This window comes from Dermacentor variabilis, chromosome 7 (genome assembly GCF_050947875.1).
Source record: "Dermacentor variabilis isolate Ectoservices chromosome 7, ASM5094787v1, whole genome shotgun sequence".
Taxonomy (NCBI): Eukaryota; Metazoa; Arthropoda; class Arachnida; order Ixodida; family Ixodidae; genus Dermacentor; species Dermacentor variabilis.
Window position 1 is genome coordinate 159660007 of NC_134574.1, and position 27354 is coordinate 159687360.

A 27354-nucleotide genomic window follows, 5' to 3' on the forward strand; every position below is an offset into this window, starting at 1 on the left:
AATTGATCTCCGAGGCTGATTGTAGGCTCAAATATGCGCGCACACATCGCGCTGCGTGTTCTGTCCACCTCAACGCCAGCAGCAATTCCGGCCATGACGCCTTAAACCACTTCAGCACGTCTCACAGAACCGTTTACCACGTAGAAGACGCGTGTCATACTAAACAGACCACACGACCGCGAAAACAAACGCCAGAACCTACCGCCGAGCGTATACCTGCCATGCAAAAGACCGCTTTCACCCAAGCCAGTATGGCGCTGCTCATAGGCGGCGCCACTGCGTTCACAATATGGCGGCGCCTACGAAAAAACGCTCGGACAGGCAAGGTTATAAGGACACAGCGCTCTTGCTGAGTAGATAATTTCGGCGCAAAGTGACATACGCAATATAAAGAGGATGCATGCGGCACGTGCAGGCACCGTGCATGAGCATCGCACGAGCGTTGCACTGCTGATCTAGAGGTCGCGGGTTCGACCGCATTTACGGGGGCGAAATGCAAGAACGCGCGCTTTTAGATTTAGGTGCGCGTTAAAAACCTCAGGCGGTCAAAATTAATCACGAATCCCTCGATACGGTGTGCTTCATTATCAGATGGTGGTTTTGGCACGTAAAACCCCAGAATTCAACTGTTTGCCTCCATGATGAAACAGACAGTACCAAATTTAATCGCGTAAACTCCCTATGATGGAAAGGTTTTTTTTTTTTTTTTTTGTAAACGCAATGGCAGGCGGTTTGACACACCGGTCACGTCTCATTCATGAATATATAGGGAAGGTCTCCAAAGGCAAGATTTGTCAAGACCAGACAATAACAGACCGGAGGCTAGGTTTCCAGACCTACAGTCATTCGTGAAATCTTTTTATTCAGCTAATATACGTGACCTTCACGTTGTAGAACATTTCGAACGTGTCGCTATGTGCAGGAACCAAGTTCCTGGGGGGAATGGTTCTGGAACCAATGACCAAATTCCCGCCCGCTCAAAATAAATAAATAAGCAAATAAATAAATAAAATGGTGTAACCCTAGACTGTTCCCGAAAATTGTTTCATGGGGCTAATTAATTATTCTAGTGTTCTAGCTGTTTCTTTCTGTTGTCCTAAACAATGTACACCTATTAACATAATATACAACCAGAAAAGCTAAGTGGATATACTTTTTTTATGGCGGTATCTAATTTATCTTATTGCACAGAAGTGTGCTGACGGAAGGATGTTGTAATTCAAGCGCTATGTATAATACGGATTATCATTTTAAAATTATTTTTGGCGTGTTAGCTTAGACGTTGATCATCGACGATCGTTAAAGCGTGGATCAGCGGCTGCGAAACAAGTCGGGGGATTGATTTCGGTCGAGTCACGATGGTGGCGGAATGCAGAAAAGTCCTCATGGAGATCCCAGTAGTGAAAAAAGATCGGCTATCTACACAGAAATGGAGCTGCCGTGCAAATTTGCCTGCCCCGCTGCATTGCAAATGGGTGTTTGCACACCCGATTGCAATGTATAGCGGGAAAGAAAGGAAGCCCATTTCGTCTCCCCAGAAACTTAAAATTATGCGGACCCCACGCACTGTGGGAATCGATGTAAGCGAAGCTTTCTGTGCTGTTCGCGTTGACTGACGATAATTAGCGATGGTGTCGACGGTGCATGTTTAATTTCTTCCAACTTTTAGTCCGACACGAGAGTGGTGAGTTGGTGTTAAACCATGCGTGCACCACTGCTGTTTCTCTGCGTAGTACACAGAACGCACCGGAGGATGTGTTTACTCAAGGCGTTGTTGTGCGCCATAGTTCCCAACCTCTGAGAGGGTTGAGCACATTCGTTGCCTCACATGGCACATCGCATCGCGGCAGAGGTATTAAAGTTTAATTGAATTATGGGGCTGCGTGTGCCAAAACCACAGTGAGATTATGAGACACGCCGTAGTGGCGGACTCCTGGCTAATTTTGACACTGGGGTGTCCCTAAAGGCTAAATCTAAGTGCACGAGCGTATTTTTTTCTTTTATTTTACTCCGTCGAAATGCGGCTGCAGCGGTGGGGATCAAACCCGCGACCTCCAGCAATGTCATAGTTGCAAAGCTACCGCGGCATATCCGTGCTATTGTAAAATTCGAACGAAATTCCCTCGACCACAGAGTGCAATAGGACCAAGTAATACTCCGATTCTACAGCATCAAAAAAAGCTCAATTTGTTGTACAATCTACTAAGGGTGGATCATATTGTCCCTGGTGGAATCTTGACTGCGGGTGAGATTTTTGACGTCGAAAAGCTGCGTGAAAAAAAACATTTTCATAATCAATGCCCTGTTAATTGGGCTGATTATGATATATAGGCACGGCATTTAAGCGAACAGACTCAAAAGCTAAGGAGGATTATGATCCCAAACACTAAATATATCTTCCGAAGTTTAGCAATAAAAAAGCCCTGTTTAAATTTCTTCGATGCCGCAATGTTATATCGGCGTCCGTGAATATCGACTTTGTCGTTCTATCAACAAAATAGTTATGAGTCACTTGAGAAAATTTCTCAAGGACTTGCCCGACGTTTCAAGCATTAATTGCAGATAGGACTAAATAAACCTCCCCCGGGAGACGACTGTGTAGAAGTAACAGCGACAGAGCTTGAGGGAATTACTAGATCATTAGCGGCGTCAGGTCCAGATGACATTACAACAGGAATGCTAAAAGTTTTGTTTGGTTATGCGCCTACTAATTATAGCAAATTTCTCTCTCAAACATTGATGGATTCCAAGAGAGCGGAGAGTAGCTAAAATTAGAAATGAACAACTGGAATTAGTCAACATAAGACCAATTTCTGTTAATAGAAAGGGTTGTTCACCGCCTTATAACAAATTTTATGTAGGATGATACGCTTCTCAGTCCTTATCAGATTGGATTTTGCCCCGCCCACGCCATATGGTGCGCCCATGTAGATTTAGAGAGCCACATATTAAACTTGTGCTTACTTCTTACAACTTCTCTTACAACAACTTACATCTCAGCTAAGGCTGTTTGCAGATGAGTGCGTGTTATATAGGGTGACTAACAGCTTGGATGATGCCAGTCTGATTCAGAAAGACCTCAATCTAATTAGTGGATGGTGCACTAAGTGGCACATGCAGATAAACCTAACCAAAACAGTCAACATGACATTCACTCGAAAGAACTCTATAAATTTCTCTTACACCTTGAATAACAATTTAATAGCTAAACTAACACAGTTTAAATACCTAGGTGTTTGGTACACCCCAGAATTATCTTGGCAGAAACAGGTTAACTATGTAACCGCTAAGACAGGGAAAATGTTAGGTTTTCTTCGTAGGAACTCCAGAGCATTCATCACGTCTACACGAGAGGTGCTATACAAAACGTACGTAAGGTCCGTCCTTGAGTACGCTTGTGTAGTGTGGGACCCTCCGACGGCACGTGACATTGATAAACTTGAGAGGGTACCGAATCTAGGTGTGCGGTACGTGTCAGGTCGATACAAAGTTAATTTCAGCGTTACGAGTGCTAAGGAAGAGTTTAAATGGGATACCTTGGAGGTACGACGCAGAAGGCCGCGACTGAAGCTTTTCCATTCCATTATCTACGGTACAATTGGTATAGAAAGGAAAAAATATATAATGCCGCCTCATTACCAATCACAACGCGTGGACCATGCGCTAAGGGTACGAGAAGTTCCATACAAGACAGAACTGTATAAGAATACATTTTTTTTCCCGAAAACTATACAAGAATGGAATAGGTTACCTGCCAGTGTCCGCAACGTCGTGTCAAATGGTGTATTTTTTGCCCTGTTGAAGTGACTCAACTGGTCCGTTTCCTTTACCTTTAGGTTGAATTGCCCATGTATAACTTATCGTGTTTTGAAAATTCTGTAACTTCTGTTGAACTTTTGTTGTTGTTTTTTCTCACGTCGGGTAAAAAAAAAAATAATTTGTGAACGTTTATAACTGTTTGATAACCCTCCCCCCCCCCCCCCCCCCCACACACACACACATTGTAATGCCTTTTGGCGCCCGTGGGTACTGAATAAATAAATAAATAAATAAATAAATAAATAAATAAATCGCCGCATACGAGAGTGTGCAGCTTTGGTGACAATAGATGTAGCAAAAGCGTACGATTATGTAGAATATTGCATTCTATTCGATTAGCTTCAGTCCACGGATTTCCCGAAGTATACAACCGCTTGGATCTATGAATTTATGAGGGATACAGAGTTTTATTGTTATCAACACGGTATTTCGACGTCTAAACACAAGCAGACAAAAGGTGTACCACAGGATGCCGTATCCTGTGGTATCCTGTGTACCACAGGGTACCACAGTTTGCTAAGTTCAATTTCCTTGTCTCCGGAAGTACACATTTAGGTTTATGCGGACGATATCGTATTCTATATCCGCAAATAATATACATAAATTATTAATAATAATATGATAATATTATTAATATCATAATAATATACATAAATTATTCGCAACATAATTTGTGTGAGACGTCTCATATTAAGAGCGCTACGGACGATTAAAAGTTACCCACCTCCATTGTCATGCATTTTCTTCTTAACTCGTTCGCCGAGTGATCATCATCATTATCACGCGTTACCTAGCGACAAGCCAAGCTGGTTCTTTAACGAGCCCATGAACGAGCCCGTCTCAGAGAAAGAATGCCCGTCTGCTACGCTCACGTGAGCGTTCGGCTGTTCGGCGTCCCGTCTGCCCCCCCTTTTTTTGATATATCTCGTGCTCACAGCGTATGTTTGCACACCTGTTGCACTTCTACACGGCAAGGTGAGAAATATTGTTTGACAGTCTGCGCTGCATTTCAAGCAATTCAGGCTTTAGGCACGCTGGCCGCACCTGTCGCTGTGACGCAAGGAAAAACATCGTCGTGTACTGAAGCTCAGTGTGACATGTTTGTGACACTTTCTATGGCCCCCCAACAATATTATAGCATATTTCGGTACTATTTGGGGTTGCAACCGCACCGGCCGCTGTGGCGGAGTTTGGGAAGTTTGGCGTGTAGTGAATCTGGATCTTACTGGGGCATGTTTGTGACGCTTTCTCTTAGCCCCCTCTCCCCCCCTCCCCACCCCACGTTATTGTAACTAATTTCATTACTTTTTGGAGTACGTTGGCAGCACCGGCGTTATGAACGAGAAGCATCTCGGCCGTTGTGACGCAGTTTCGCGTGTATTGAATCTTACTGGGAGTTTGTGACGCTTTCTCCGACACCCAGCATTAGTGTAACTTTTTTTTTTTTAAGCTAAAGCTTTTCGTTAAAGCTAATTGCCCTTGTCGTCCGTACACCATTTTCGCATGTGTCGCGTCTTCAAGCGGTTTGTATATCCTGATGGCATATGCTTGTAATTTACGTTTTTCAACAGATGTCCACCTGTAGCGGTTCGTACGGCAACTACTGTTGTGTACCGTGGTGCCAAAACAACGGAAGAACGCAAAAGAAGCCTGGAACGTGCTTCTTTCGCATCCCACAGGACAGCAGGTTTGTTGTGTTACTAGTTTCTAGCGGACTGTTTCTCCTGCTTTAATGGGAATACCTATCCATGTGGAGTATTTCCGTGCTATAGTATAACATTTATTAAGCCGAAGCAATCGGATGAGAGACATTACCTGTATATATACTCTTAAATCAGTTTGGGAGTTGGAAAACGTAATGAGCATTGCCAGGTGACAGCAAATTCACCATTATCGCAGAGCAATATAATGCAAGATTTTTGTGTGGTATAAGCAGCTTGACCATTGCACATGCCAGTTACACGTAGGTGCATGTTTTTGTTGGATTTCATTTTATTGAAAATTCACACAATTTAAGCTTGTATCACTCGGAACCAGACGTTACGCAGGTCGCTACAGCTGTTCGGCAGTTTAAGAACTAGTGTACTCTTTCTTTTTATGAAGGCAGAACATGCTGCTTTCTAAATTCCTGATGCATCATGCATGTATGCACTCATGTTGGGTTGCAATTGAATATTTATTGCTTATTGTTTGAGCGATACAATGACCTGCTGTTTTAAAACACGTGTGCAGGTCGACGGCATGGGTGACGTACTCCCGAAGAGCCGACCTTGCGGAAAAGCCAGTTAGCTTATTGTACACTTCATACAGAATCTGCAGTGACCATTTCACTGCACAAGATTTCATGAATCCAGGGCGCACACGGCTCAGAAAAACAGCTGTACCTACAGTTTACCCAGGTATGCACTGTGACGGTAAGTTTCAGCACCGACTTGATGCTTGGTGCGTCTTTGCTGTAGCGTGTGTGTTGTCAGGATTGGGGGCTCAAGCCCATCGCTCGTAACCCGTTGTCAAGATTGGAGTCCGGCATGAATTAGAAGGTAGCTGGCCCATGCCGTCGTCCAACTTATCCACGCTGAGGACGTTGATGAAGGGAAGGACTGCTTCTCATCGAGAACGAGGAATAAGGGTTTATTTACAGTATTTACATGCAGTTCATCAGTCTAGCATGACTGCGAGAGAAAGTACGTCAGTCTAACACGACTGCTTGAGAGAGAGTGTCTCAGTATAACATGACTGCTTAAGAAAGTGTATCGAGCATCCGCAAAACAGCCGTTTATAAACACTCGGTCCTCCCCCGATTCTAAGGTGGCGGAAACGTTCGTCCAGTCATCATAAACACGCCGCCTCTCCGCGGGACGGTTTACACGCACACACACACACACACACAGGTGCACAGTCCAGAGCCAACGTCAGACGGGCTTCGTAGAACTCTGAGCCGACCCGCGGAGTGCGCCTGGGTAGACTTTGTCTTGCGTCTTGGTCGGCGCATGGGAAGGGGTGTCTGACGACGTTCCCGCGGCAACTCGCCCACTCATAGCAGATCAGGTCCGCGTTGGGGAGTTCGGTAACAATAGTTGGCCCGCCGAACTCATTCAGTCACAACGGCGACGAGGCTAGAGCGTAACGCCAAGGAAAGTTGCCGCCACTGTCGAAACTGGCCGGCGAAACTTGCACTGCAGCTGGCTGTTCTTAACAGTATGTGCATCTCTATCCCTTCATAGAATTGTTAGTAGTACCAGTTTTGTTGTTGTTTGGTTCAATTTATTCCTGCGTGAACCAGCTTCAAGTAGACAACATATTGATTTAACTCTTGCAGATTCTGCTGACATGCCGCCTGCTGGGGCCTTCGTTGATACGTCACCTCAATACATAGTGCCAGAGGACCGTCCAGATGAGGCTATATACATCAGCTGCTTTATGTCTGAAGACCCTGCTGTGGGAGGTGCTTGCAGTGTCCAGCATTTGCTAGCGGCACACTCACTAAAGCGCAAATTTATAAATCTATGCAGGCTATGGCGATCCAGTAAGTGAGGAACAAGCTGGTGAGGACGTCCTAGAGGAAACATCTGAGAACGGCTCCCTCATGATGGAAAGCCATGTTGCTGAAGGTAAGTTGGCATTAACTTTCATTTAACAAAGAGTCTGCAGTGACCATTTTACTGCACAAAGTTTCATGAATCCAGGGTGCATGCGGCTCACAAAAACGGCCGTACCTACAGTTTACTCAGGTATGCAATGTGACAGGGAGTTTCATCACTGGTTTGGTGTGACTTTGCTGTAGTGTGTGTGTGTGTGTCTCAATCCCTTCATAGCATTGTTAGTGGTACCAGTTTTGTGGTATTTATTCCTGCATGAACCAGCATCAAGTGGACACCATTTATATTTATTTAACTATTGCAGATTCTGCTGATGTGTCACCTGTTGGGGCCTCCACTGTTACATCACCTCAATACACAGTGCCAGACGATCATCCAAAAGAGGCTACATACATCAGCTGCTTTATGTCTGAAGGCCCTGCTGTGCAAGGTGCTTGCAGTGTCCAGCGTTTGCTAGCGGCACTCTCACTAAAACGCAAATATATAAATCCATGCAGGCTATGGCCATCCTGTAAGTGAGGAACAAGGTGGTAAGGACGTCCTAGAGGAAACAGCTGAGAAAGGCTCCCTCATGACGGAAAGCCATGTTGCCGAAGGTAAGTTGGCATTAACTTTCATTTAACAAAGTGGCAATGACAGGCAATTTTGCAGGAAGCCTGCAAAAGATACCTGGCTGCAACACCCCCGTGAGGGAGCTAGGTGCTGCAGGATGCCAAGTGGACATGTCCGGCAGTGATTCTACTGCAGCTGAGCATGGTAACTATCACGTCAAGTGTTCCTATTGTTGACAATTACCTTTGAAAAGACAGTACGCATGCGGTAACTGCAAGGCCAAGATGCAATCTTTATGCAGCACTATACCTTACTGGACGTGTCGTCGCAATTTTGGTGCAGTCGCAAAGTACAAAATGTTCTAAGGGCAATCCTTCTTGTGGCATAAAGTTTGTCATATATTTTGCTATGAATGCATCGATATGTTGCATCATTGTGTGGCTGAGAACACATCTATACCTGTCTGTACCATCTGTAGCTGTTCACGGCAAATGTGCCGAAAGCTTGATAACAGGTACTGCTGCACATTATTTCCTGCTACTTCTCGTTGTATCACAGACTGACATAATTAATTAATGCATTTCTGCAGAAGCATGAGCTTTGTAAATGCATGGTGCTATTTCTGTTGAACAGCTTCTGTAAACACATGGCCTACAACCTATAAACAATGCAAGCTCTGCTTCACTTGAAGAACACGGTGGTGGTAACTGTTGATGCTTTGAATTTGGCTATGTGTCTTGCTCTGCAAGTTAAGAAATATTCGTCGACATGCTAGCTTTGTACCGTTGCTTGAACCATTGCTTTGTACTGCCGTGCACCTATATTGGGACTGGGTGAATGAAGTAGTACCGTAAAATTGTGCCAGACCTGTTCTCGTTAGCATTGTATCTCATGGAATGCATGTGATGCGTAAGCTGTTGCATAAAGTGTTTCCACTGCAGTATGTTACCTGTATGATGTTGTACTTCTCTGCCAGCAGGCTAAAATTATTTTGTACTTCTGCTTGTTTGTGCAGATGCCATGTCCAAGATGTTCGCAAGCACCAGCAGCTGTATTCGCACAGCTGCAAGCTCAGAAGGAGACTTTCCTGGTAAGAGGTTGGTTCAGGCAAAGCTAGTGAATAGATCTGTACGTTTTCTTTGAGATAGTGGCTGTTATTTGGCTCATAGTAATAATGAAAAGTTTGGAAAACAGTGAAACTTCGTATTATTTGATTTTCATACTATTTTATTGGGCACCTTCATGAGCTAGTGCATGTGGCTTTGAGACAAAGAAATTTTCATCCAGTTCTAATTGGGGTCATGACGGCTCTGTTTACGAATACTATTTGTGAATCATGATGATTATATTTGTTTAAAAATATCTTAATGTTTTGCTTTGCACGTTTTGCAGTCTTATAATGCACTGTCGAGTATGAGGTAATCAGTAAATTAGTGTTGTATCAAGGACTTGTTGTACACTTACCTTTATTAATACATGTACTATATTTTTCGTCAGTTGCAGCTGCTTGCAATGGTACAGCAAGGAACTTTCCTCCAAAAAAATTTAGGAAAACCTACCGATTGCAGTCCAAGGTGGCAACCTACCGGCGGACCATCACACGGTTATGGAAGCAGCAGCACAAGCTACCGCTGTCAACTTCAAAGACACTAAGCCTTATCCATTCGCGTGTGACAAAGGAGGTTTTTAAACTTCTATGTGCACACATGCAGCTTCAACAAAAGGACAAAGGCAAGCGGTTCCCTGTTCGGGTCAAGACATTTGCTTTGAATTTGAACTTTCGTGGACCACGAGCTTACTAGTTTTTGGCACTGATTTTCTCTATGCCTACACAGCATATGGGGTTTGCTGACTGTAGAATGACACAGGCATGATTAATAAAGTAATAGATTATAATGAGAGGAAAGGGCCTCATTTCTATTAGTCATATCATGAGAAGCCAACAAACAGACACCAAGGGCAGCATAGGGTAAATTACATGTACTTATTAATTGAATTAAAAAATGAATTAATGGAAAAGCAAATGGATGAAAAACAAATGGTACCTAGTTGGGCATGAACCCATGTCTTCGCATTACGCGTGCGGTGCTCATACCAGTTACTCTTAGCAGCTACTGCAGTGCTGTTTTTCCATCCGCTTTTGGGGGTATTTATGCTTATCTACTAGAACTAAGCCTGGGAGCATTACCAAGCGCCACCCCTCGCAGCCTTGACGGCAGATGTCAAGCATCCTTTTTTGTCGCAGGCGTCACGTGTATGTGATCTTTGATTGTTTGCTCCTCACAATATGACTAAAATTATTGAGTATTTCAGCGAGCACTCAAGCATGAAATGAGTGCCATCGAATGCACACCCTCATGTTCGTTAAAAAAAAAAAAAAGCTTGTCTTATGATGCGAGTCAAGAAGCTTGTGAAAATGTGATAATGTTAGCATGCCTTATTTGTGGTTCCCTCTGAAGGTGCAACTGCACATCTGGGGAAGGGTGTCAACGTAGTCCTTTCAAGATGCTATTCATTGTGAACAAAACAACTGCTTTCAGGCTGAAAACTTCGTTTGTTTATAGCGCAGCTCTCGGGTGCCCATTCCTGCGACAAGCGTCATCGGCATAACTGTGCGAACGAGCGCAGCAAAAGTTGAAAGAGCGAACGTTGAGTGGGATATGAAAGATCCAAGCCACGAACAGCGGAGACCAATGAGAGCGGGCCCCTCAGTGACGTGCACGTGGGAAACGTGTCATGTGGACCTGCCCAACCGTTGAAGCGAACTCGTAACTGGTCTCAGCCATACCGCTTGTTTCGTACTATCTCCTGCTTATGTCATCTGTTGTTAGTGCTTGTTTGGTTTGTTCTCATTCGTGCTTGTTTTGTCATGGTTTGCGATTGTTTTGCAACGTGATTGTATGTATGGCACGAATTGTGCAGTACTTTCTGGAAGCCACGTGGTACCAGGGAATCTTGCAGAACGGACGTTGAGGGAGGGGCCGGGGGAGTGGATTTAAGTTCAAAGAGTGCATAGACATCTCGAGTTATTAGTTAACGAGGGGCCAGTGGCGGCTCTGAAACGTCAAATCTGTTAAGACAAAAATATTCATTATTTATGCAGACAGTGGCACAAATCTACTTGCCTAATTTATTTTGCTTGAGCATAAAGTCTAGTCGGTTTTCTTTTTTTCGTTTTTAAACTGAAATGTGCGATTCATTCCTACCAGGTCATGCATTGTATCGATTGCCTAAAGGCGTTATTTTGGTAATGTCTTTCAGTTTGCTTGCAGTGCTTTAAATGGGTCGCGAATCTGTTTTGTACATTTATGATGTGAAATAAAGATTACTGTGTTTTCTCTGCAATTTTCTGTATTATGTATGCGCCAAATGGCGACTGTGTACAGTGTCGGTGCTCTTGCATTTTATAGAGTGAAATAAATATTCAATTGAAAGTTTATCTAGCATCTGTTTTCTGGAATGGCTCAGTTGGACAAAGGCTGTGGGACAGCTGCGTTAATTGCTGGCGAAGAGCAATCGTATATTCTCAGTTTCTACGGAATGCGGCTTGCACCCCTCTAGTGCATAGGGTTAACAGTAGGAAAAGCCGGTGACTGCAACCGGCGTAACACGTAATGGCTAGCGTTCAAAGCGCGCGCGCCCGAACCCGAAAGAATTCGGCCGCTAGTGTCCGCTCTTGTTGAATGTGTTTCTATATCTAAATAACATGTAAAAAAATGCCAAACGACTCGAAACTCCGGAAACGTTTGTTTCTCTATGGTAGTAACATGTCACAAGAAAATACCAACCGATTGGAAACACCGAAAACGCTATGGCTAGTGCATCACGAAAGGCAAACATGGCTGCCAACGTAGCGACAGCGTTGTTTTGAAGACCACAGAACCGAGGTGGTTACCTGCGCGAATTACCCGTGAAAAACAACAAAAAGGAGTGATGGGATCGTCTAAAAAGCACAAGGACAAGGATCGTGAGCGGGATAGGGACAAGGAAAAGAGCAAGGACAAGAAGAAGTCTCGTCGTTCGCGCTCCAAATCGAGGGAGCGAGACGGCACCAAGGAAAAACATCGGCACCGCGACCGCAAACGCGCCCGTGCCACTGTTGACGATGAAGGACAGCCCGTCGAAAAAGTCCGCGTCAAAGAGGAACGTGAACTGTCGCCCAGACCTAAGCAAGAACAAAGCGGATCGGAAAGTGAGTGACAATGTGTACTGACTACTGCTGCACGCTGTCGTGACACACCTTGGGACTAATTTTAACGATGATCTTAAGCTCAATTGGTGTGACACCTAGCTACACACACGCTTTGTCGCACTTCAGCATGAAAACAATTCCATTCTGAGCCATATCTGCGGTAGTTAAGTGCGTGAGAAGCTTCGCGTTCGGTTACGCGAATCTTTCATGCCATGGTGTTTTCGATATCTTCTTAATATGATTTTTGCAAATAGCGGTTTTTAGCAGAGTGTTCCTAAACACGAGTCTAGTTACAGCACACAGTTCGGATATTAATAAAGGAAACGGGTTTTAGAGCCTAGGATACGTAGTGTTTCAGAGAGGAACCTTCTCTGTCAGCTTCGATTCTTTGAAACAGAGTTGCGGAGTGGTAACTACGGAGTTGATTTGATTTCGGAATCATTCCACATTTTTAAACGCCCGGAATGGAATGATCGCACCCTTCGGACAGATGGAATGGACACGCACGTAGTCGTGAAACCCGAAATATTGATTTTGAGATAACCAAACTCGCAAACTTGCCATGTAGACTAAACTAGACTTGTAATTCTACTGTTTCTTCGACCATCTACCTATCGTTTACTAGTACCTCTGCTGCGGTAATTACGAACAACACTATATTATGCACATACTACACTTCTGAATGCATGGAAACCTTTCTATGTTACAAGAATGAAGTACCTTCAAAGACAGCAGCTTCTAGTTAAGAAATATGCTTCACTTTAGCAAGAGCACATTTCACTTACGACACAAGGATGGAGGCCAAATACTACGTCGCCAATGATTGTACCTTGCACAAGTTCACGGTAATTTAGAACGCACAACACATTTTTTGGCACACTGTCGAGTGTCCAGAATGAGGGATGACGGCGAGTCAGAGAGGTGTCTTGTAAAAAAATTGGTCCCCATTAACATGCCAGCGGACGTAAAACAAGAAGAGATTGCCTGGCAAACCTTACCAGTGTGTTTCACTTTCATGTTAGTTCTCGAAGCTACAAAATACAGTAGCTGAATGCATGGCGCACACATTGGTGTAAAATTATTTTCTCCTTTGCCTTGCATGATTGAGATTTGAATGAATTGCAGATTTTTGAAAACAGTGGATGTTTAGAACACAACCCTGCTTGTGTCGCAGCGTTCAATGTGTTCATGAAATGCCTAACACATGTGCAGCTATAGCGAAGCTAACTTCAATGGTCACAAGCTGGCAGCTGTAGACTATAGTACATAAAAAATCGATGCCCCATAATGTCTGAAATTAGTGTTGAGTTTGAAGAAAACTGTGTAAACACGATGAGTTTAAATTTCACTTCTGAAGGCCTCGATTATAATTGCCAATTTTTGAAGTAATGCTTTTTTTAAGAAGCGTAGAGGGTGAGCCTTCGCATTGTCTCCTTATTTTCGATGTGAGGAGGGAGGCACTTCGGAAAAGGGATTGAAATTCAGGCTGTTGCTTCAAACTGACTTGCTTCGAAATATATTGATTGCAAGAACTGAATATATTTTGCAATCAAATCACACATTCGTGACAACTTCTAACTCATGCAGCTAGCATGTTAGTTGACACTATTTGATAAGCACAACAATAATGTTTTTGTAATTACGCTTTATGTATTTCTTTGTCTAGTCCTATGACACGTGTAATATCTTAAGTGTGCATCTTGTATATGTGTTTGTGAAATAAGGTTCTTTACATATATATAGTGTATTGATAAGGCATGTACTCTACTATACAAATGTTTGCACATTACTTCTTTTTTTTTGAGGGCTGGTGATTCCTTTTGCAGCACATAGGCAGAGATTTTTGCAGAAACCAAAATTCAGAAAAGTCTTATTTTGAATAATGTATGCAGGTCCAACGTACACATTGGAATCTGTGTGAAGCGATGCTTTCAGGAAGTGGTTAATCAAATGCTATAAATTTGCACATTTCATTCCTGCATTGTTGGTGTAAAGGAAACTGGCACATGCGCATGTGGTCTCGCACAGCGCACCCAATCTACGCAATGTGACTAGCACCGATTGCCTTAAAGGGCTAGTTGGTGATGGCACAATAGACGCATATGTGTGATTGTGGCCTAATGATGAAAGCGTTGAGCTGCTCTGTAACGAATTTCAGTCTCCCAGACAGAGGTTTGATCCTCCCATTGAGCACATAATTCTCTTTTTTTATTTTTTTTTTTCCCGTTAGCTATGAGCTACATGACAGGACAGCAGCACTTAGCTACTATTAGGAAAGTCTGAAAGGGTTTGGCAACAATGCACTGCAGAGATAACAGGACATGAACATGTTCCCTGTGTGAAAAAAATTGTACTTAACATTATTTATTATCTTGTTAAGACTTCAAAAATACATTTCTAGTTTCAAGGCATGCAAGGTGCAAGTAAAAATTATAGAGGAATCATTTCATTTACTGGAGTTGGAGGAATGGAATGGTTTGCCTCAGCCACTGCAGTAGCGGGAATAGTCCAACTCTCACCATCTCGAGGAGTTAAAAAAAGGAGTGGAATTAATGGGGATATCCACTCTTCGCAACGGAATGGGGAGGCCCCCACTCCATAACTCTGCTTCGACCATCTGGATTCGAATCGGGTGGACATGAAGCGCACCAAGTGCTGCCTTTAAATTGACATATTGTGTGCCTATGAACATCACATTATTACTACAGTAAGCAATCTCCTACAAGCTACATAGCACATTTATGCAAACTATAACCAAACATTTGAAATCAGATATTTTTGTATACAATTACACAGCAAAAAGTACATGATATGAAAATGTGGCTTACATACTAGCATTGCTTTGTTAGCAGTCATTTCTGCATTGTCAAAGAATAGCCTTGTCTATTTAGCCTTCATAAATTGGTTTAGCATGTTTGTGAGTCTTGTCAAAGGTGTAGAGCTACAAATTCTTTTTCTAATTCCTTTCTATTGGTCTGAGTGCCTCCTGTGTGGTCAGAGTGAAGGTCTATAATGCCTTAGCAGTCAACAAATATGGTAATTTCTCGCCTCCTTTTTCAGGTGATACTGGACACCAAGACAAATCTTCTCTTAGCATTGACGAGACCAAGTAAGTTTCTTATTCCGATTTTTAAGCTGCTTTTGGCTAGACTGTGTGGTCGTTCGTTGACTGTATATATCTTTTCCTTTTCAGCAAGCTGCGAGCAAAACTTGGTCTGAAGCCCTTACAAGTTGATGGAGGAGGAATCCCAGGTGCCGTTTTTCTCACTACCACCAACTCTCTTTTTCTGTGACTATGTCTTTGTACTTGAGGTTCACACAACCCAAATAGGACGTGCAGATATTTCATACCTCAACTATAAATCATTAATTTTCTGGCATTTGGATCACGTTCAGTTACATTATCTTGTATTTCGAATTTTTCGATTATTCATTATATCTTTGGGAGTTATTGGAGCCAGGCATGGGAGCAAAGCACATGTTAACTGGGACTTATGAGAGATAAATTTTACTGAAGGGCAGCAACACAAGCACAGACACCGGAAGGAATGAAGAGTACAGCACAAATACTGACTCAACTGAGAGGTCACTCAGTGGCATGAAAGAAGAAAGACTCAGGAACTTATCTGCCCATGCTCAAGTTGAGGCAGCTCCAATCCGTCAATACTGAACACACGTGGGCATGCGTGAAAGATAATAATTGAGGGCTGACTTAAACACGCACTATTGCTATTAATGATACGCCAAGCCTCGACTGTAAAGCGAACTTCTTCATTCTGATGTCTGAACGAAACTATACTGTCTGCAAAATTTGAAGTGCACTTGCAGTTGCAACAGTGTAACAGAAAGTTAGACAGTGTTCCACCGGTCAGTGAATGTTAATACTCTAATCTCTGGTTGGCGCAATGCGATTGATGTGGCATGAAGATTCATGCAAACTCTTGGTTTTGTGAAACAATTGTTTACTGGCTGCTAAAATGACCACTGTTAAGCCAGCTCAGCTGAAGATACTTCTGCTATCCTGTATCCTCAGCACTATTAGAAAGAAAATGCATTCCCTGTTTAAGGAGGTTCTTACAAGTTCAGGTTTGCTCAATGCTCAAGAGTGAGTGGCCAGTTCCATTGTAGACTTACTATCTTGATTTGTATTAATTACAACCGGCAGTGAAGCCAGAGAAAGTACAGGGGAAATTATTTGTTATGTCTAATTGAAACATAAATAATGATAAGAAAAATGGAAATAACCAAAAATAATAAGTAAATAAGAAAAAAAAGTTAGGTCTTCGGTTTTGGCAGCTGTGATGGCATGAGGTGGCATACAATAGTTTATTGGCCAGTTGCCTCTTCCTATGCTCGCATATTATGTGATGCCTTTGGTTAAAAATACGTTCCATGTTTGCTGCCATTGCCATTAGAAATGCTGGCTAATGGCAATATAAGGTAATCTTGTACCTGTACGGAAAATCCCCCCCCCCAAAAAAAAATAAATAAAGAAAGCAGACGGGAGGATGGCTACTGCAGTATCTTAAGTCGTAAAGCATCGCATACATAATGCAGAAGATGTGAGTTTGGCTCTCACCTGCGACAAGTTACCTTTTTATCCACTTTAATTTTCCTTTACCTTATTATGTCTACAATTAAAATTAGGTTAGTTTCCTACGTGCCTTCTCTGGCTTTATTGTCTGTTTTCATCATATGGTTGTAACTAACAAAAAATCGAGTCCCTTGGACCTCCTTATCCTTCCTGTATATTTAATTATTATTATTTATCATTTTGATTTATTTGCAGTGAGATCTCTTCTCCTTGGTGGAGCTTACCAAATTTGTATCACTATTAAAGTAAACTGCCTTGAAGCTATATTGGGCTGCTTTCCTAAGCAATACTACAGTAATTTGCAGTCTTGCATTAGTGTGTGTCCAGCCGAAATGTTAAGTGCAGTTGCTTCGTTCATTACTGTCAATGTCATGATCAAAATTGTGGTGACCTTTGTTTCATTTCATTTATTATCGCCTTGAAGGCCCAAAGTGATTACACAAGGACGGGCAATCTTTTGTGTTCTACAATTCAATGGCGTTCCATTGATCTCTATTGAATGGCACTATGTGTGTGTAGAGGCACTGGTCACATCTCTTTGCTCATGGGCCATCTCCAGCTTTCTATTTCAGTTGTAAGAAATACAAAATAAAATTGGGCCTTTTCTAGATATTTAAAAAAATATTTTTTGACCTTTGAGTGTTCCAAATTATTTACTCAAGTATTTCTGTTCACTTTCAAAAGTCACACAACTTGTATGACTATATTCTTTATATTCTACCATGTTTTATTTGACGTATCGTGGAAAGGGAATATTTTCCACAATCTAATTCATGCCTAAGTACACTGGTGCGCACATTGCTGATGTTTATATATAACTAGTGTCGAAGGTTTTAAATGTCTTGCACCCATTGTGCCATTGAGCTTCTCGGTTCTCCTTCTTCTCTCATCGCACATTGTGCCATCATTCTTCTCCATCATGTTTGTCTCATTCACAGTTCAGTGCCAGTTGTCCAAAGTCTCATTGTTATTAGCAATTTCTATATATGTTATTTTTAGCCATTATTACTGCCTGTCTCATTATACAATGCACTGAATAAATTACAAGTTTTAAGAAGAAACTTTTGCTGGGGGCTCCTATCTAAATACATGAAAATCAAGAGATTGTTTTTCTCGGCAACCACTGCACTGATATTGACGACATGTATTGCATTTAAAAGGAAGCGTTAAATATAGTGACTGTAGGAAGCACATATTTTTGCCCATCAATTTTTAAAAAATATTGTTAGAAATTACAAAATTTCAAAAACTCTCCTATCATGTTTACAACTGTATAACTCAGCAATGAAAATTGCTATCACAATTCTGTAAACTGCATCTAATACCACATCTAAAGAGGACAAAATTGATTATTACTTACTGCAATATAATATGCCACTTAAACTGCGCTAGTAGGACTTCTGCAAAATCCTCGTATACATTGTAGGAATTTTACATAAGCTGTAAATTAATTATGTAAGGTTTGTCCACTTTAGAAGCTCTAATGGCTGCAGCTTACAGAATTGTGATGTGTTTTGGTAGTGAGTTAAAAATTTTTATGAAATTTCATGCTTCCATTTTTATCGAACCCTGCTAATTTTTAGGAATACTTGTTAAAAATTTCCAAACACTAAATTAATATTCTGCTTCCTAGAATCACTATACCTCAACCTTTTCTTTCAAATGCAACAAATTTAAGTCAAATCGATCTGGCAGTTGTCCCAATTTCTGCATCTTATATTTAATATAAATAGGGAAATTGGATTTGGCCCCAAGCTAAAGCTTTCTCTTAAGAGAAAAAAAATCAGACCAAATAAAGTGCCTAAGGCGCTGCACTGACTATAGGCACATTGGTTTAAACATTGATAATTGGTGGGGTTTAATTTGTTAAACAGTGCAAGGGGTACACACAATGCCACAATGGAGAACGACTGACTGCTTGTGGTCATTCAGAGTTCTTTGACATGTGCCAAAGTTTCTCTTCACACATGTTTTTGTAATGGTGCCGCCGTCATAGTCACCCCTCATCATGAGTCACTCCTGTGGTCACCAGTCATAATCTGTCGCACAACCTTTCTCAGTCGTTGGTGCGAGTGCATCCTAATCAAGTAATGCTTTAGGCTTCATGTTTGTCCCACTAAAGAAGGTTGCTTTTGCATGGGGATATCAGTAATGCTCTCCATGTTCGTAGGTCTTGGAGACGTACCACTTGGTGATGCCAATGAGGATGAAGGCGAGAAACGAAAGGAGGTCTTTGTCAAGACCGAGAACATGCAAGAAAAGGTGGAGGCACAGAAGCTGAGGGAGAAGATCACGGCAAACCGAGAGAAGCGAAAAATTGCTGAGAAGTACAGGTGAGTGTAATTATCAGCCACCGGGTTCTCAAAGTTAAAGGGACTGACAACTGGCGAGAATGTGTTGTGAGACATTGATGGAAATGAAATGACCATAATTTATAGCGATGGGGGGGGGGGGGATCCAGAATGCTGTTTACGATTTAAGTAGGCATTATAATTTTAAACTGGCAAAGAAAGTCTCGAAAACCAGTAAGTGGCAAGCTCTAGCAGTGAAATCTTTATACTTTGGTTGTATAGTCTATGAGATTTGTGCACGTATGTCGGCTTTTATTAACTACAACATAATTACTGCTTAAAATTGCAGTTGTAATATTATTGGACGCTTGCCCTTTATTCTACACTTCGGAAATCAAACGCCCACGCAAGGCTACGGCAACAAGCTGAACTACATATCACATGTAAAAGCGTCATATCATTTTCGATCTGATTGGTTGGACAGGAAACCATGAAAGCACGTAGCTATTATCACAGAAATACTGTAACACTTTGTGTCATGTCTGGGATCCAGGGACTGGGCGACGTAGACGTAACATCGAAGTAACATTTATTCCTGCTACTTGGCAGGCAGCAAGCAGGTTACACACTGAGCGTGGTGTGCCCGTGCAAGTGTTCTTTTAAAGCCAACACGGGCTCTCACATCAGCGATAGCTGAAGAGTGTACAGGTGCATAGAATCCCTTAAACCTATTGGCTACCAAATATGATACGCGCCGCATAGACCTTCGTACAGATTGTTCCCCCAGGTGCGTGCTACGCAAACTTCCGTTGTCATGCTCGTTATGTGTATACTACTCTACAGTAATTAATGTTGCAGAAATGCAAATCATTATGTTTATTTACAATATCAAGCAGCACTTTTCGGTTCAGAAACTTAACCTTCCAGTCACAGATTAATTTTTTTTCGCGGAATAGCTTGAAACACTTAGGCATGTGGGGAGCAATACCACACTTTTGACACTCTTGCCTGTTGGCATTCTTTCCCCCAACACTTATTGCATTGCACACTTTGCACGGCCATGATGATTATTGTTTGCCAAGATTTGGCAGAGTAGGATGCGGAAAATGCCCCAAGTGCACTACTTCAAGGCACGTGGGCGTCGGAACATGAGCTGCACATGCACAAATGTTCTACAGATATCAACTAAAAAAAAATCACACCTTGATGTGCACACCTGGTGCCATCTATTGACAGCAACTCTAAACTTGTTCAGCGTAGTTTGGCTGTTGCACCATCTATGAATAGCTCTTTCAACCAACATTACTACCGACCCGGCGAATCACTAGGTTTGGCAATAACGGCCCTCGTTCTTATGCCCGGCGATTCGCTGGCTTTGGAGGCCAATGTGTAGTATTTTTTAAGTAAAAAGGCTATGCTATCTCCATTGATGCTGCTTGTATGGGTGGGCTAGGCACTTTCGTGAATACAATGTTGGCAAAGCAGAGTCACCATATATGTTAACAAAATTTGAGGGGCGAGGGGAAGGGATTATAAACTAGCATCAAGGTGCATATTTTGTATGTTTCAGTATTTCTTTTTAATGTTAGTACTTATATTAAAAATGGTAAATTATTACCTTGATTCATACTTTTAGAGGTGCTTCTTTGAACTTTCACATAAGCATTCTCGAAAGCTCTTTGAGCAATTATTTCTGCTTTACTTCCATTCAAAACACCAGTGATCAGGATACAATTAATGTATCACGGTATGTGTTATAACTAATATGTCATGAAATATGCATAAAAGCAACAAAAATGATCACATTTCTAGTGGTAAAGAAAGAGTTAAATGTGACTGCCCAGAGTGTGTTTCCTTGCTAGTGCACTGTCTTATCTATATCCAGACACTGTCACATTCTAGAGAGATGAAAGGCCTGGGGGACAGCGATGAGGATGACGATGCCTTGCAATGGGTTCGGAAAAGCCGCAAGCTTCAAGAAGAAAAAGAAAAGGCTGAGAAGAGAGTAAGTTTCATGCAGATTCCATGCTGGCATGAAATTTTCTTGGAGATACATTGGTGTTTAATGAGCCTTGTTTGTCCCACTCTGCTATGAAGGCTTTGTGGGTGAAAATATTAAATGAAGCAAATGGCATTTCTCTGCATGCTTAGGAAGAGGTAGTACTTCAAAAGAGGTGCTAGCTGTCGTTTATTAAATGAAGAGAATTGGGAGGGACTGATCTGGAGCCTTGAGTTTCATCACTTGTGCAGGGCAAGCATGTGTTCTAATGTAGTAAATTAATATTAAATGGTAGTTATTATATGCTTAGATGATCACCTATTATCCCACATTTTCTGATGTCCATCACTGCTCATAATAGCTGAAAATACAATTTCTAGCATGCCTGAAGGCTTTCAAATGTATGAAAGGCATTTAGCGCATCATTCTTGGTGTCGTCAGAACTCAAAGGCATGCAGTATTGTATCATGATGATCAAGAAATAAATAAATAAAAATAAACTGTGATTATGAATAAGGAAGGTTATAAACAATGAGTGCATTGTAAGTATGGACTGAAATAAATTATTTTCTAGTACTGCAAATGGCTTTTTTTTTTTTCAGTGTTGAGGTTTACTGCTTGGTGCTGTTTAGCTAGGTTTTCAAGTACAGCCTTCAGTTCAGTGTAACCTCGACAAGTTGTTGATATATTTATTCAATAATGTGTATGGTAATGTGCACAATACAGCCAGGGCCACAGCATTAAGAATGAAGCTGTGTAACTTTCACAAAGCACAGGTCTGTACAATGGTGCTTCATTGCCATGAAGCAGTAATAATAACAGGTACTAGTGGGTGGTAAGGGGACATAAAAGTTATATCAATACATAAGAGAACGAGAAACTTTATTTCTGAACAACTTTTGCCTCTCTTAAGAGTCCAGCTGGGTTCCTGGTCACGGTGTCAAGTCTGTTTGTTTGAACTCCTTGACGCATTTTGTCTGGACCACCAGCAGTGGCCGTAGTGTCATGCGTAGCTCTTGAGGTGGAGTGGTGCAGCTCTCCCAGGTTTACTGGAGGGAGAGGGGGTTGTGCGAGCAAGATTTTAAAAAAATGTGGAGCCCTGTGGGGCATTCTCAGTAAGCATGAACTGCATTGGGGTATTTGCTATACAATGCTGGTTTGCCTGGTCTATTCTCAAAGAGGTGTCCAATAGCACTGCTACATAGGGTATGTGTTTGTTCTTGGTATATTGGTAAGTGTTTGGTGTTTGGTGTCTTTTGGTGTTTGCGATGGGAGCAGTAAGAGGAGTCTGTCGCTTTTGGATTTATTGAGCTCACTGCGGTGTAGGTAACTATTAAAAAAGAAATCATGGAATGCTTCCAGTTAGGCAACAAGATGATCAAGATATCTGCGAATGTACATATGATTGGGGGCTCGTGATGAAAGAAACTGATAAACAATTTGTGACCTTTTCTTTCTCTTTTAGGCAAAGATGTTGGAAGAGATGGATGAGGAGTTTGGCGTGGGAAAGATTGTTGAGGAAGAACTTAAGCCTGTCAGGGTAAGTTTAGACTACTGTGAGCTGATGTTTGATACTTCGAGACATGCATGCTGTGATTGTCCATTCCTTCTCTCTCTCAGGAATACACAGCCAAGCACCTTAAGGGACTTGAAGTGTTGCACAGCACAGAACGGTTCAAGGAAGGCCAGTCTGTCATATTGACATTGAAGGATCAAGGTAACAACAAAAGTTTCTCATTTGAGGACAGCTGTTATTGGAACAGAAGAACATTAAGTTATTGCTGCCACTGGAATTGATGATTTCATAGCATTAATTAAAGTTTGCATTGAATGTTTTTCAGTCATGGAGGCATAATTTGACAATGGTAGGCATTGAAAAGTGGAAATGTTTTCATGCTGTTAGATGGTTGTAGCAGTACTTTAGTGGTGTGTGTTCATGATTTGGCAATAGGGTCATTCCATGAAAAACATCCCAGACCCCAAAAGTGAATATTGCCAATTCTCGTGGAAAAAATTGGGCTAGTTGCTTAATGTGGGAATGAGGTTTGACCAATATATTTTTCTAGAAAAACATTTTTTGCTGATTTAAGTGCTGTTTGAACTTTCCGTGAAGAAAAAAAAAGTTGGTCGAAGGTAAATTTTTTTATCCAAGTACGGAACTAGGTACAATGACAAATATTTATTTTAGAATGTTCTACTGATGTGGTTCTTTCATGTGATGTCTAGATGTACATATTTATAAATTTTCTGCAATTTATTGGCTCATTAAAATTTTTTAAAAAAATTGTGTATATTTAGAAACTTTTTTTCATAAACATCGGTAACATTTCAGCAACAATATTTTTGCTATTTCTTCCACTTGCTATAGTTTGTGCTAAAAATATTGTTTGACTATGAAATCAAGTACTTTTCCAGAAAATTACTACCAAATGTGGCAAAAATTCACTTTTTGACAATGTTGAGACCTGAATTAAGCATTAAGGCCCTCCAGATTAAAATGCATAAAATAGCTTGTTAAATGCACCAACCCTTCAGCTTGTGATCCAGATATCTTAATCTGAGTGAATTTTGCTTGAGACGTGAAAAAAAGTTTTCTCATTTCTGTACATTGGCCAGACATAATTCTACAGCAAAAGGCATCTGGAACTGTAATCATGGTCATCTTGGTGCACAGAGACTCTCACTCCCAAGTGGCACAGCTCTTATTGCCCTGGCCAACAAACAGCTTTAAACACTTTTCTTTTATTCGACTGCAGATATCATTGTGATACACTGAACGGTGTCGGCCATCTGAATTTTGATGGAGGTGAAATCAAGAACGTTTGTGTGCACTGATTTCAGTTTGCATTAAAGAACCCCAGATGGTCAGTATTAACCAGAAGCCCCCCCCCTAAGGCATCCCTCATCACCTATTGTGCAGTTTTGGGACGTTAAACACTGCAGCTTAATTTTATATAACTTAAGTTAGTTGACTTTGTTCTCACTGCCTCCATCTCTTCATTCTTATGAGCCATATTAGCTTTTTCATGCTTAAAACATTGTTTGAGTGCAAAAGTGAAGGTTACTCGGTTCATGTAACTCTGTTTTTGGTACTTTTTTTCCATGTGGCAACCCAGATGAATAAAAAGAAAAAAAGTTTGTCTACATTCATCTGCTGTTAACAGGGCTGTTTGCGGTCACTTTTTGCTAAGTATGCAGATGAGGCTGCCAGAAAATGTCTGCGTTGCAGGTGTCCTTGACGAAGGAGATGATGTGCTGGAAAATGTCAATTTAGTGGAAGCCGAAAAAGCAGAGCGAAATGTGGAAAACCGCAAGGGCAAGCCTGGTTATCAACCTTACGATGACACTGAAGTTGATGAGTTCGGAATTGTAAGTTTGTAATATCGCTTTTGTACACCTAGAACTTGCTAAAAAAAAGTCGTGTTGTTTCGTGTGTTTGTGCCCATTATTGAAAGGATTGTCTAAACTACCTATGCTTATTAAGTCAGGGCGAATGCAGGGGCAACGGTTGTATCGCATTGAAAAATAATTTTTGGCTTCTTCTACTGTTAGAAAAAGTATGCCCTTTTAGTGTGACTGTACTCTTACCCGTAAAAAAAGTTAGGGCAAAGTTTTAACCATAAAGTTGACTTGAAAAAATGAAGGTGCGGGCATTCTGAGCATCTGGACCATTTGGTACAAAACTTTGATACACATTTGGCACACAACTGCTGGAGTTTGAGGTAGATAAACTTGCCCACTGCTGTATCTCTCTTCTTTCAACTTCACAGTGTAGTACAACATGACAGATATTTTTCGAAATTTTATTTTCTGGTAATTGTTGGATCCTTGTGAAATGTTTGCAGTACAAGCAATTTTTTTTTGTGGGTTACAATATTGGTTGTTTTTCATGTCTAGCATGCACCCCTTTGCGTACATAATGTTGTATAGCAATGGACAAAAGTTCGCATCCGAGCTTATCAGTGTGTGCATGTATATCCCCCACCTTCCTCTTAACAGGGAAGGGAGTATTGAAACACAAGCAGTCAGTTGTGTGCTTTTTGAGAGCTATAATATTTATAGTCAAAGTCTCCCAGCTGTGTAAAGCCGTACAGAAGTTAGAGAAAAAGAAGCTATTCCAAATTAGTTATTTCAGATTATTACTGTGTAAAAAAGTCTGCGCAATAGTGTACGCTACATTAAAGAACAAAAGTATACAAGGTGCATTAAGCTAAAAAGTAGTTGTCAAAAAAAGAAACATGGCTTTTACCAGTGCCAGAAGTATTGCAATATTTATTAAGAAGAATGGCCTTTGGACGCACATTGTGACAGGGAATTGCACCAGAAAAATGCTATTTATCCTTGTAATCCTAGTCTTCCTTGATACGGAAGCTTCGATTATTGAGCTCATTCAAATAGGACTCAGCCTTTTTCTATAGTTCGCTTCTTATCCGGCACTTAGGTAAAGAAGAAATCTCTTCTGTACAAGTATGATGAAGAGATTGAAGGCGTCAAGCAGCAAAAGTTCTCCATTGGTAAGTTTTCACACTTGCAAGTGCAGTTTGTCTTGAAATGATGTTGTTCTGTAGTGGAAAGGTTATGTGACATTGTGGTTGTTCTACTTCAGGTGCGGGTCCAACTGAGGCAGACAAAGAAAGGGAGCTGCAGATGGTGCGGATGAAGCTGAAGCAGAAGCAGAAGGCAAGTATGGTAAATACAAAGGGTGTTACAGGCGTGGCGGCTGCATTTTGATGGGGGTGAAATGTAAAAATGATTGTGTGCTTCAGATTTAGGGGCACGTTAAAGAACCCCAGGTGGTTAAAATTAATCCAGAGCCCTCGCCACTGTGGCTTGCTCATAATCAGAATTGTCATTCTAGCATGTAAAACCCTAGAATCTAATATATATTTAGTTCAATATTTAGGGTGGTGCAGTGAAGGCGCTGAAGATAAGGAAAGTGCAACAGTTGAGCAATTTCATCTGGATTGATTTTACCACAGAGACATTTTAATGTGACTTGAAGTAGCTATTATAAGTAATTGAGAAAATTATACAAATTTTTAACTGAAAGAGTTGGACAATTGGCCCTAATGCAAGACTCAGAGCCTGCCATCCAAGAAATTCATAACCAGTTGCAGACATTCGATAAACTTATGCTGCTAATTTCTGCAACGCAAATGAATTCTGGCCAATTTCACCCATGAAATTGAAGCAGCCCCCGATGAGCACAACTGTTACGTCCTTGTACCATCTTGTACAGGCCCTCTCTGTGTGACTCGTAAGTTACCATTTTACAATATCTCTCTGCATTGTTTTACTCTTTAGTTGGCAATGCTGTGGAAGCTAGAGTAACCTTTCACACTGCCTGCACTCATGACATATAGTGGAATCTCATTAATTCGAACTTGCTTAATCCGAACTTCAGGTTTTTCCGAACTAACCCTGTGGTCCTGTCACAATTATTTGTATTACAATGTGTGAAAATGCCCAGTAATTCGAACACCTGAGCATTTGTGACGGCTAAGTTGAACATGCCATGCTGCCGATCGTGCTGTCAGCTATTGTGCCGACTCCCGTGGGAAATTGTGGAATTTCCAACTGCTCTGTAAAATAATTGCACCTTGCCAGAAAAAAAAATGACCCTAGTAAAACGGACATTTATAGGAAATTTATGTTGGCTTTGCCTAAACGCTCTGTTTCAGTGACAGGACTTTCCTAATAGATTATGCTTCTTCCACAAACATGGCATGTAGGGCAGGAAAGTCCTGGTTGTTGTTGCATAGTATCATATCGTCTCCCCTGCCGCTGTTTTTAAAGCGAGTAGGTTTCTTTGCCTCTTTTACCCATTTTTTGTGGTAGGTGGTGGTAGGACTTTCACTGCTGATGAAAGGTGCTGATTTAAAGGGTGCGGGCTCAGGGCGCATTCATCGCCGAGTGCCTTCTATTATAGCCTTTCAAGACGCACTTGCCATGCGCATGGTTACTACCGCTACAGATGTTCTGGTTCACGACTCTGCTCTATACGAAATTACGCAATCTGCCAACAAACAATACCGAATTGTACTCACTGCAACAAATATGCGGATTCAAGTGCATCATTTTCTTAAAAAGTTATTAGCTTTCTAGAAGCGTTTCACTGTCTGCTTACATTGACAGTTATCATTGCTTGTTCCTGCACAATTATTTTTTTTTGTATATTCATAAGGAAACTTGTTATAGTTGCAATTCGACAAAAAGCGCCTCTAAAGCTTGCCAATTATTTAGGTCATGGAAACTTTGCTTAAATAATTGGCAGAAACCTGGGAAACTTGGGTAATTAACAAAAAAAT

At 41.5% G+C, this 27354-nt stretch overlaps 2 protein-coding genes across 4 annotated transcripts in view; both read left to right on the plus strand.

Moving 5' to 3' along the window:
• The first annotated feature begins 4648 nt into the window (after positions 1–4648).
• On the plus strand, positions 4649–11315 carry LOC142588296 (uncharacterized). Of its 3 annotated transcripts, none has more exons than XM_075699879.1 (12): positions 4649–4794; positions 5391–5506; positions 6052–6233; positions 7139–7264; positions 7332–7430; positions 7506–7550; positions 7723–7848; positions 7916–8014; positions 8070–8174; positions 8986–9060; positions 9468–9701; positions 10540–11315. In XM_075699879.1, the coding sequence occupies exons 2-12, from the start codon at positions 5391–5393 to the stop codon at positions 10578–10580; spliced, it is 1248 nt and encodes a 415-aa protein (XP_075555994.1). In that variant the 5' UTR covers positions 4649–4794; the 3' UTR covers positions 10581–11315. The 3 variants fall into 3 exon arrangements, with proteins under 3 accessions (XP_075555994.1, XP_075555993.1, XP_075555995.1); XM_075699878.1 differs by having other exon boundaries at positions 6052–6218; positions 10535–11315; XM_075699880.1 differs by lacking the exon at positions 7506–7550 and having other exon boundaries at positions 10535–11315.
• A 486-nt stretch (positions 11316–11801) lies between these two features.
• The window catches only part of LOC142588297 (U4/U6.U5 tri-snRNP-associated protein 1), a 37959-nt gene continuing 22406 nt past the window's right edge, over positions 11802–27354 (plus strand). Inside the window, exons 1-10 of the mRNA XM_075699881.1 lie at positions 11802–12162; positions 15223–15271; positions 15356–15414; positions 18927–19089; positions 20950–21052; positions 22512–22586; positions 22667–22763; positions 24276–24415; positions 25488–25560; positions 25653–25726. Coding sequence (XP_075555996.1) covers positions 11904–12162; positions 15223–15271; positions 15356–15414; positions 18927–19089; positions 20950–21052; positions 22512–22586; positions 22667–22763; positions 24276–24415; positions 25488–25560; positions 25653–25726 — 1092 coding nt within the window. The 5' untranslated portion in view covers positions 11802–11903. The remainder of the gene's footprint in view (positions 12163–15222; positions 15272–15355; positions 15415–18926; positions 19090–20949; positions 21053–22511; positions 22587–22666; positions 22764–24275; positions 24416–25487; positions 25561–25652; positions 25727–27354) is intronic.